Source organism: Pyrus communis, chromosome 7 (assembly GCF_963583255.1).
Source record: "Pyrus communis chromosome 7, drPyrComm1.1, whole genome shotgun sequence".
Lineage (NCBI taxonomy): Eukaryota > Viridiplantae > Streptophyta > Magnoliopsida > Rosales > Rosaceae > Pyrus > Pyrus communis.
Window position 1 is genome coordinate 25563319 of NC_084809.1, and position 11564 is coordinate 25574882.

The following is an 11564-nucleotide window of genomic DNA, read 5'->3' on the forward strand; positions in this document are numbered from 1 at the left end:
TAAAAAAATAATGCCCTTTTTATTTTTCAAAAAGAAACAACTCATTCGGATCCAAAAGTCACAAGCACGTAGAATGCCATGATGGCTAAGAGAAGATCCTCGTGTGGAAAATCTAAAATTGTTAAGGACCAAGGTCCAGAGAGTAATTGATGTCCAATCCTAGGCAATCAAGGTCCATGATCAATCTATATTCTGTTCAATTCCTATCATACCATAGTGTAGCCGTGGTCGTTTTTTATTTTTTTTGTTGGTAAAAATACCATGCCAAAACATGGTGAAACATTTATTTCAAACAAAACAAACTTACAATAAAGGCCCAATACATGTACATAAAGAAAAAGGGGACCTTCCAAACAAACAAAAAAGGGCCCAACAAAAAGTTGGGACCCAAGAAAACAAAAACTAAAAACAACCGAGGATTCGCTGCAACCAACGCTAGTACAACAGTGCTTGTCGATCCGCACAAATCCCATCCTCCAACCGAGCCTCACGTCAACAATCCCATCAACCAATTCCAATCTTTAGTCCAAGCACAGCCACAAACTACAAAGAACCTGCATCAAAGTGAAAAAAGCGCGTGGAAATCCACGAGCAACACTGCCATCCAAGGCAGATAGCAAAACGAAGGTGATAGTGTTTGGAACACCTGACCCAATGGAAGCACCAAATCAGAACTCACCAACTCGACAAGCCGCAAATTGCAGTGAAACTTGACTAAAGATCGAAAATTAGAGGAAGGAGGAGGAGATACACCAGTGGGATGAGAAGAGGGTAAATCGAACGGGAGCCATAGTCTAGATTATTTTGTTTTCATGTGCAATTTACTTCCCACACTTGTCTCTCAATTTCTTTACATTCTTCAATTTAATCAACGCATTGTATTTCAATTCTCTTTTACTATTGCAAATTCAATTCAAGCACTCGGCTTTTTTTTTTTTTTTTTTTTTTTTTTTTTTTTTTCTCTTTTTTTTTGAGTTCATCGATATTTTTACACTAAGCGGAGGAGGAGTTTGGCAAAGCCACACAATGGGCAACCTAATTTGGTATCGAATTTGCCATCCACAAGATTTGAACCTAAGACCTTTCACTTCCAAGTGAAGAAGATTACCACCACACAGTAGTACTGATTAGCTAGCACCTTTAAAATTTTTTATTTTACACACTTTACACTTAGTCTTGTCTTAATTTTATTTAATTTCGAAGCGCCTTTATTTCTACTCACTAGTTCTTCATTTAATTTATACTTTCTCACAAGTAGGCTAACTTACTCTTGTATATTCTCTATTCCTTTTTCTCATTCCATTTTCCCTTCCTCCCATCTATCTCATCACTTGGTTGTTCGATCAAAGCATTTGAATCTGAGGTAGAGAAAAAACCTAAGTTGAGAGAAGGTTCCTTGCTTGGCCCTCTTACATTTTTTCTATGTCGATCATTCTAGGCCACATGGTGGCACACTTGCACATCTAAATCAAAGAAGGATAAAAAAAATCCTTCTAGGCAACCCAGCCTGGCCAGGAAAAGAGAAACCAACTCTTGCTAGCACTTGGAGAGATTCAACACAAAAAAAAGTTTTTATATTTCCGATCCAAGTTAGTACTCTAGCGTGTTTTAATTATATGGACATTGGTATATATTAACTGTTATTTCTGTACTGTTTTATGTACTACTTTGGAAGTTCCAACAATAAAAAGCAGCAGATTTTCCTTTCAAATACTATTTGGTGGAGATGCATAATATAAAGAGATGATTATAAAATGGAAATAAAATTCTAAAAAAAAAATATTTGTTCCTTTATTTGATCTTGTAATTAGGATTGCAAATTCTTGACAAAAGCAATGTGTCAAGCTCCGTGGAATTTATTCTTCTCCATTATTGTTACATAAAGATATAGATATCATCATATGCATATGTAATCCTATTTCGTGCTTATGGGCAGAATGTAATGACGTAGTCAGGTCCACCAATGCAGGTAAATGTGCTGTTTTTATCATCAAAAGCGTAGCTATAAGCTTGAGGGCACTGCTGCTCAAAGATCTGAGAGTACTTTGTGGGAGGACATTTCTCTGGCTTATTATTCGGCGGAGGGCAGCAGTACTTTGGATCGCCAAATGCAACGCAAGCGCTTTTGCAACTGATGACACGCCCATCAGCTGCTTTCACTTGCAACTCAGCTGGGCACGCAGCGTTAACATTGACAGGGCAAGTCGAGGCCTTGCACTCGCCCGTGCCACCTTTTGGTGCAACAGACATAGGCAAGTTGAAGCCGTCAACAAGGCTAACATCGTAAAAATCTTTACCCCTGTTTTCCGCAATTGTGATTTCAACTAAAGTTGCTGGTGGAACTGCGCCTGCCCCGTTGCATTCGACCTTGCCAGAGCCACAGTTTGCAGTTTCACAAGTGAATTTTCCAGCGGCGTCCGTGGAGCATCTGGTTCGGGCCCAGAAACGACCAGACCATGGAGATGGAGCATCCACTGATCGGCTAGCTTTGGATGCTAGTTCAAAGCCGGTGAGTGATAATTGAGGTTTTTGGTCACCGGTTAGGGTTCCTGGCCAGATCGTATTGGGGCAGTTATTTGTGAAAGTGATTTTCGCTGCATGTGCACCTGCATTTATGTTCAACATAGAACTAGATACTAAGAATATTGATACTGAAAAATTTACATACAATTATAAATATATCTAATTAAATAATTAAATAAATATCATTTTTTTAAGAACCTTTTCATAAGTAAGCAGTAATTTTATTATAAATATACTTTGATGATTATTTATCTAATCTCATGTTCGCCTCATTGGTTAGTTCACTTATATGTATCCGGATTGAGAACTTTTACGGTATCCTTTTAAAAAGTACTATCCTTTTAAAAAGTAATAGTACTCCTTGTTTTAATAAAATTATTAGTGAACGTCACAGAATTATCCATCATCGTTATTCTCTTTTAGACTTCCTACTTGAGACTAATATGAAACAAAAAGAACAAAAAATATAATGAGAAGTTTGTATGATATTACCTGAGAAGAAGAGGATGGCCAAGGTGAGGCCGAGGAGGGAAGCTACTTGGCTCTTCATCATCGACATTGAGTATGTCTTAACTGCCTGTTTGCTGCTAATTAACTTCTGATTTGATGATAAACTTAGGAACGAAGGGGGGTTCATATAGGCTTAGAGCGTGCCTAACTTTTTTGATCTTTTGCATGAGTAAGAATTATGGGTCTAAGCTGCCTTGGGAACTAGGAAAACGAACGCGCTAACTAACAAATAGATAACGATATTTGGTCTTGGATGAAATGAAGGATATAGGATGAAGAAAGAATGGTGAGACCGTGAGAGACATATAGAAAAATGTACAAAAAATAAAATTTAAAAACAAAACACTAAAAATTATGTAAAGCTTTGCAAGTGGTCCTTTACTACAGTGGTGGAAAGGTGTTGAGCCATTGCATGACTGCGTGGGTTCAAATCCTATCGGTGGCTAATCTAACATCTAATCTAACAAATTTCTTCTCACAAAAAAAAAGAAAAGAAAAAAAAGAATTATGTTAAGCTTTCACTTCCATAAATTTGGTTCATTCATTCTTTTTTCTTTCTTTTCCTCTCACCACTCTTCACCATTCATCCTTTTTTTTTTTTTTTTATGTAAACTTCATATCTCAAGTATAAAAATTAAAAACTAAATGATTATCAAACAAACCTTATTATGTAATGTAATATATGTCTTTTTGAATGAGATTTTAACAGTGTCATGCAATGTTTATCGCCAATCACATATTATACATATGGTTTGTAAACACATTTTTAGATAATGGAAAAATGAATGAACAAAATAGTGTTATAATATGAGTTGAGTTGATTGATCATGCGGGCTAACTATTCATCTAGTATTGCAGTCTAGAGAGCTGTATTTCTCTTTACTTGTTTGTATGAGATTTTAGATTTGCCTCACATAAATGACAAAGACATATTATATTTATACTGAGTTCGATATCCAGTTAGTAGATGAATAACCCATTGTGCGGTCTATTCAATTTTTATTTTTATTAGAGTAGAATGTCCTCTGTTAAAATAGAATTTTTTTGTTATTTTTTATTTTTTTTTTGTTCTAGTACATGCAGCTGTTGGATTGGCAGTACATATCTCTTATTCAATTAATATGATCCATAAATATCAAATCCTAAAGAGATCAATTAGAAGGTTGATTAGTCATCTCATGATTTTGATTGTTTGACAAACAAGCTACACAGATGGCTAAGCTTACGATAGACTGGTTGGGCTACCGTGAAGGTAAGGGTGGAAAAAAAAAACTGAAAATTCCAAGCCAAACCGAAAAAATGCCTCATGATTTTGATTGTTTGACAAACAAGCTACACAGATGGCTAAGCTTACGATAGACTGGTTGGGCTACCGTGAAGGTAAGGGTGGAAAAAAAAACTGAAAATTCCAAACCAAACCGCAAAAATGCCGATCCCGAACCAAAAAAATTTCAAACCAAAAATCCTAAAAGTTTCAGTACTCAATACCAAACCGATCCCCAAATTTTGGTACGGGAATCGGTCTCATACTTTCATTCATTCGGTAATCCTGAACCGAATCGAAATTAAAAAAAAAAATGTTATTTAATTTTAAATATATATTTGGAATTGTAACAGCTGTCGGATTTAGTTGAGATTTAATCTCAATCGTTGAATACAAATCAAAGTTCAAACCCTCAGAGAACACAAATCAATCACTCTCTCTCTCCGTCTCTTCTTGACTCGACAACCTCACCGCCCTGCTCGACCTCACCTCAGACAACCTCATCTTAGAATCCGACCACACCCACATCGCACAAGTGAGTCACCTTTCTGATCTCTCTCTCTCTCTCTCTCTCTCTCTCTCTCTCTCTCTCTCTCTCTCGACTTCTCATCCCTCAGACCCTCACTGTGGAGGAGCCCTCCTTCACGGCACAGAGGCAGAGCCATGGCCACCGGCACCGCTCACCTCTCTGATATCTTTCTCTTGACTTCTTCATCCAGATTCCTGTGCACTATGCATTGATTCTTCCCTAAATCAAGTAAATTTTGGAATTAATTTAGGGTTTGTGAAATTTAGATTAGGGTTTATGAAATTTAGCACTTGGAACTGATATGGAGGTAGAAGATGAGAATTTATCAATAATAGTCAAAATTTAACACTCAATTTTATAAATGTCATTTTTTTTATAAATTCTTTCAAATATGGCAGAAAAACCACTTAAACATACCAAAATACCCTTATAATTAAAACGAAATAAACATAAGAGACAACACCCTATTAGATCAGAATTAAGGAAAAATGGGAGGCACATTTCGTGATGTCAAACCAACTGTAAATTGGAAACCAAAAGAAGTCCTTAGATGAAATTGAGCAATCCATGTCACCAAGAAGAGAAGAAACGAAAGACTAAAGAGGAGTAAAAGAAACAACGTGAGCAAAAATGTTAGAAGCTGTAGTAGTATTGCTAACAGAAATTCTGATGCCAATGAGAATTCAGAGTCCAAAGCTAAGATGGAAAAGAAGAGTAAAGGGTCTAGGCTTGGAGGAGTTCGAGTTGCTGCGGACAAAATCAGACCAAAGAGAGTTGGTACATGATACAAGAGGATGTTCGGGGCTTCCATCTTTCCATTTCAAAACCTTGAGTTCCTAGCTCCCCAAATTGCCCAACTTAACATAAAAAAGAGGTCAAAATTTGGGGATCATCTGTGAAACAGGAACACGAATACGACGATATGACATGACACGACACGCCAATACAAAAAATCTCTAAAAAGTAAGATACGATATGCGAGAGATACAACAATTAAAATTATATAATAATAAACAAAGATAAAAAGATATAATTTAGAACATATTTTGATAAAATAAAAATATATAATTTAGAACATATTTTGATAACACGAGATCATCCAAATTCAAGTTCATTTGATTTGTTGGATAAGAAAAGTTGGAAATCTAATTCTCTTGGCATAGATAAAAGAAGGGTGACAGTTGTATTCATAGTTTCAATTAGAGGTTGGCTATTCATAATTCATATTCACTGATTTCTGTTATATTTGAAAGTTTAACAGAAAAAAAATGACATTTATAAAAGTGAGTGTTAAATTTTGACCATTATTGATAAATTATCTTAGAAGATATGTAATGGCTGAACGATAGTATTAGAAATTTTAGAGAGAGAAGCATTCAATTGGTTTTTTCTCCAAGTCAGTCGGGTTATCCCAGAATAATCATTACAAGTTATAAGTCAAATGGTTAAAATTAAGGGAGTTTTAACAAAAAGGGCTTGACACTATTCATTCTTAATCAAAAGGACATTTTGTGTATAAAATGTCCATAATGGATCAAACTCTTTTCTTTATTTACTCTTATGCCATTTTTATTATTATTGCGGGGTTCATAATGATGTTGACATTTTCGTCTGGAAATACATTATTTTACATGATGCTATTCAACTTATGCTAATTTGCTACCAGCTCCTCATGCTTCTATCATGTTGTCGATGTTATGCAGCTCTTCTTCTGTCAAATTGTTCCAGTACTGTTCATCGCCTTCTACCAGCTTTTCATCTCTTTCTCTATCTTCTTTCACCTTGTAGTACATTTATGCTATTTCTTCTTTGAAATTTTGAGGCTTCCAATAGGGCTGATGACTGATCCTTGTCTTGCTATAAATATACACTTCTTCTTCTTCTGCTATACCATATCATACTTAAAATCTTCAAAATCATCTAAGACTAGCATTTGGATCCCTCGAAATTTTAGAATATTTTTGTATGAAGGAGTCCACCTATGTGAGGAGATAGGGGATAGTCTAAAGGAATCTTAATTAATCATGGGTATATGCCTAGCTTTCTCCTTATGCATATGTACATAACAATCTGGAGGACACTAATAAAACTTATGCAAATATCTTTCCATCTTTCTAGATAATCTTCTGCTACTTTCAAAAGCTTTTCAAGAAATAATTCTAGTTGGGAGACATGGTTGATAAATATTTTATTAAGATAGCCAAACTCTAATAATAAGGCTGGGGTAACTTCCACCACATTATGCTTTTTCTGATACTCATAACTAAAATGCCATGGGCTATAATCTCTCATGTTAATTCTGGCTACAACTATGCTAACCTCCGGTTTACAAATACAATTCTTTGTACTATCACAAAGACATGGTGATACATCTTTGTAATAATATCCATCCCTGGTTTTAAATCAAAGATGGACTGATACAAAGCACATTGTAATTGTAATTGCAACTCTTTCATAGACTGTGATGCTCTACTTAGGATCTCATTTTGCATATCTGGTGGCATTATTCTTAATTTTGCTTTTGAAATTTCTTCTAACAAAATATCATTTGTTATTAAGTTTAAAGATATATTCCTAAGAAAACTTTCATATTTTTCTTGTTTTTCTTTGTCACTCAGAAGCTGATGCTGCTCATTATTTTGATGTTGCTCCATTTCAATATCTTCTTCTAAAAGCTCAATTTTAATTTCTTCTATGGCCTCATTAGCCTCTTGTTCTATGGATTCAATAACCTCTTTTCCTTTGTTCTTATGTTGATTAGTTTCCAAACCTATTTTCAATTTTCTTTTCAGGATGTCACTTGCCTTCTGCTGCATTGTAAGATATTGGAGTTCTTGGTTCATTTTGGTAAACTTACTAAGTAATGACTCATGGTCCCTAGAGATAACTTGAAGGTTGTGCTCAAGAGAATGAATATGATGCTGGCTTTGATGGAAATTAAAATTAAAACTATCAAACTCTTGTTCTAAGGCTCTAATTAGTTTTTCATGGCCTAACCTCATAGTTGGCTGTTTGATTTGGATATTCCAAAAATTATTTAAGAGAACCTGCTACCTATCATAAAGTCCTGATACTCTTGGCCTATATCTCAAGGTAGGATTTCTGATTCCTTCAATAATATTGCCATTAAAGTTGAGGTGTTGATGGTGATGTTGGTCTGCTATTTTGAAATCCATTGAATGGTGGAGGTCCATGATGCATCATTATGCTACTGAAAGGTGTTATTCTGCCTTGTGGTCTTATGCTATTTGAGGATGATGGTCCATGATATTCCATACCTGTTCAACAAATTAATCTTGATAGGATATCAACTAATGTAGTGTCATTACCTTTTATATTTCAAAAATTGGTTTAAAACCATTTCCTATAATTGAATCAACAAAATTAACCCATCTTCGGGCTGTCTGTTTATTAGCATGTATCTTATTATAATGAGAAACTATATTTTGACAATCTGTTCTAATCGTAAATACTTCATTATGTAAAAATAAAGAAAATGCTTCAAGTGAATTAATTATCTCTAAAATTTCTAAATCTGTTGATAGTAATCTTGACTGTACATCACTAAGTATTCCTGATGAATATCTACAAACTTGTTCGTTAGACTTTGGTGACTCCTTATGCTTTTTCTGGTATAATATACCTGTCCATCCTAATGATGAAGTATCTGTTTCAACTATTTTGTAACTATCATCTAATTGTAATGTTAATGGTTTAAGTTTAGTAATTTCTTCCTTTATATTTTGAACTGATTTAATATCTTCACTATTAAAATATTTTTGTCTTGTTTTGCTAGTTTTACAATGTAATACTGCTATTTTTCTTCCTAAATCAGGGATAAATTTTTTTGCATAATTTAACAATCCTAAAAATGCTTGTAAATGTTTCTTATCTTCTAACTTATCTGGAAATTCTAAAACCTTTTTAGCTATATGATCTTGTAATTGTATTGTAACTGACTTGATATACATTCCTAAAAATTCTATTTCTACTTTTCTAATGCTATTTTATTTTTGCTAATCACAATTCCCTTATTGATAAATTCTTGTAAAATTATCTCTAAATGCTTTCTATGTTCATTTCTATTTTTACTATGTACTAAAATATCATCTACATAAGCACTACAAAAATTATCATATTTCTTGAAAATTTGGTCCATCTTTCTTTGAAAGATTGATGGAACATTTTAAAGGCCAAATGACATAACAAGCCACTCAAAATGTCCTTCTGGACAAGTAAAAACTATCTACTCAATTCTTCTGCTAATCTTATTTGCTAAAATCATGATTTACAATCAAATTTACTAAAATATTTACTCTCTTGGATTTTATTTATAAGCTTATCCTTATTTGGTAACTTATAACTATCTTCATATGTATTATCATTTAATCTCTTGTAATTATAAACTATTCTAGCCTTACCTCTCTTAAGCTCTGAATGTTTTTCCACAATAAATGCTGCTAATCTATGTCTAGACTTTGAGGGTCTAATTACTTTTAAATTTAACAACTCTTTTATTTGCTGCTCAAATTCTTGTTTATCTAATAAACTACAAGGCATATCAGCAATTTTTATGGTTAAATCAGGGTTAATTATATCTAATTTTGCTAATATTATTTTTACTACAATGTAATTGTGGGTCTTCTCCTATAATCTTAGTTTGTTCTGCTAATTATAACAATTCTCTTAAACTCTTTGGTCTATCTAACTGTAATATTTCTATACGGATTTCTTCTTCTAAAATCGGATATTCATGTTCAAATATTTCTTTATCAAACTCTTCTATGTTATTATGCTCATCATTTTCTTTTGAGTTTTCCAAATAATAACTATCTTGACTACTAGATTCCTCTATACTTAAGCTTTTGTATGCTGTTACAGTATTACTTTGATCAGTTATTGTAATACCTTTTTTGAAAAATGTTATGTTAGGATTCATAAATAAAAAACCTTGTAAACTTTTCAAAAAATTTAAACCTAAAATGAACGGGTATGATCCTATTGGTGAAACAAATGTTAATGGTAAATTAAATTGTTGTTTTCTACTTTAATAGACTCATTATTAATGCAATGTGTTAAGTAAACTGGTCTCTCATCAAATTGTGTTATTCTCACAAGTTTTGCTAATTTTTGTCTATATTTTTCTGGTACTAACTCTTCTCTTATGACACTCTTTGTAATTTATGCATCTATCATATCTGTTGTTTGTATCTTATGTTCTTTTGCTAATTTTATTTCACAATTTATGGTAATTAAAGAATTATTTTTTTGCTTTTCTATACTATGAACAGTATTTCATAATGTTTCTGACACACCCCAACCGAGATTGGAGCGTGCTAGCCGTCACACCAAGGTGACGTAGCCATGTGCACGTGCAGAAGCTAATAAAGTAGTAATGTGAAAGTACGAATAATTAAAAACAACTAGCATACAAAGTACTAAAACAAGTGCTAGTAAGTGAGATACAATTTCAGAGCAGGTCTATAACAGCCCAAACGAAAACGACGACAATAGTACACCCGAAGGTGACCCTACAATGGTGAGTGTCTGTCAGAAACGCCGGAAAGCCCTCAGGGGAAACCACCGCAACAGCTAAGCAACTAGAACCTGGAGGGGCGCAAAACAAAAGCGTGAGTGGGCAAAAACAAAGCTCTTTGAAAATCATTCGTAAAAATACTTTCTAACCCCTCGCCGTAAAACCTGTATACTTCCCAGAAAATAAACATATACACATATGTATAGATATGCTAGTCATGCTCAAATATATGCCATGTACTCTAAAATATGCCATGCCGAAGTCTCATAATGATATGCAAGTGCCCAGGTATAAACATATCAATATCATGTAATCTGGCAGCCGGAGTCACCTAACGTGACCTGTACGGCTGCATATAGAGCTCAAATCTCAATCTCAATATCTGAACCTGCCCACGAGTCGGAACCACCTAAAGTGGTCTGTACGACAGGCCTGGGTGTAAATAAGTGCTACGATCACGTGAAGACTGGGCGAATAATCGCGGGTCACCTACGAGTCGGAACCACCTAAAGTGGTCTGTACGACAGGACTGTGCACCTACCTTGAATCCAAGGTGAGCATAAGGTGCGGGAGGTGAACATCACGTGAAGGACTGTGCCCTGGCCACGGGCGGGAGCACTAACACCGGGGGTGCAGGTTATGAGCTCTCTAACTATCTCAAACTACTGCTGAATGTAAATATGAATACCACTTACCTGGCACTTACCTGTGCGTCCACAGCACCCAATATGCATATGTATAAATATATGCAACTACTAATATATCCATCAATGCACGAATAATGATGAAGTAATGCATGGCATAAACTAATAAACATTTATTCAATTTCTGGGAAAATATAGTATATAGGTATATACGGAAAACAAAAGCCCACTCACTGATACGTGGAAGGGTCGTAGCTCCCCTGTCTCGCGTGACCACGCTCGTCCTCGGGGTACGTGTCACCTATATGCGAAATAACTATAAAAACGTTAACTTTAAAGCACATAACAAACTTCTCGTAATAACTTCTCATACATTGCTCAAAATGGACAAATGAATATACCAACGTGCTCTACACAACCTCAGGATCACAACCATATTTTTAAAATAATTTTTGGACCTCTCACGCGCCCCTACGCGCCAAAATAGGCACGGACCTACGCGCCCCCACGCGCGGCCACGTGCCATGCACACTGACGGTGTCAACTGACACCGTCAGG

The 11564-nt window shown here is 34.8% G+C and overlaps 1 protein-coding gene across 1 annotated transcript; it reads right to left on the minus strand.

Annotated features, from left to right (window-relative positions):
• Window positions 1–1791: 1791 nt before the first annotated feature.
• LOC137740925 (thaumatin-like protein 1a) lies at window positions 1792–3115 on the minus strand. The gene is made up of 2 exons (XM_068480729.1): window positions 3016–3115; window positions 1792–2606 (listed from the first exon to the last, which is right to left on the minus strand). The coding sequence occupies exons 1-2, from the start codon at window positions 3080–3082 to the stop codon at window positions 1927–1929; spliced, it is 747 nt and encodes a 248-aa protein (XP_068336830.1). The 5' UTR covers window positions 3083–3115; the 3' UTR covers window positions 1792–1926.
• Between the last annotated feature and the right edge of the window lie 8449 nt (window positions 3116–11564).

Bases quoted from the DNA above. Each gene is read 5' to 3' on its own strand.
- LOC137740925 (XM_068480729.1), bottom strand. From the start codon at position 3,082: ATGTCGATGATGAAGAGCCAAGTAGCTTCCCTCCTCGGCCTCACCTTG. The intron at 2,607-3,015 runs GTAATATCATAC...ACATAAATGCAG, and splicing joins GGCCATCCTCTTCTTCTCAG to GTGCACATGCAGCGAAAATC.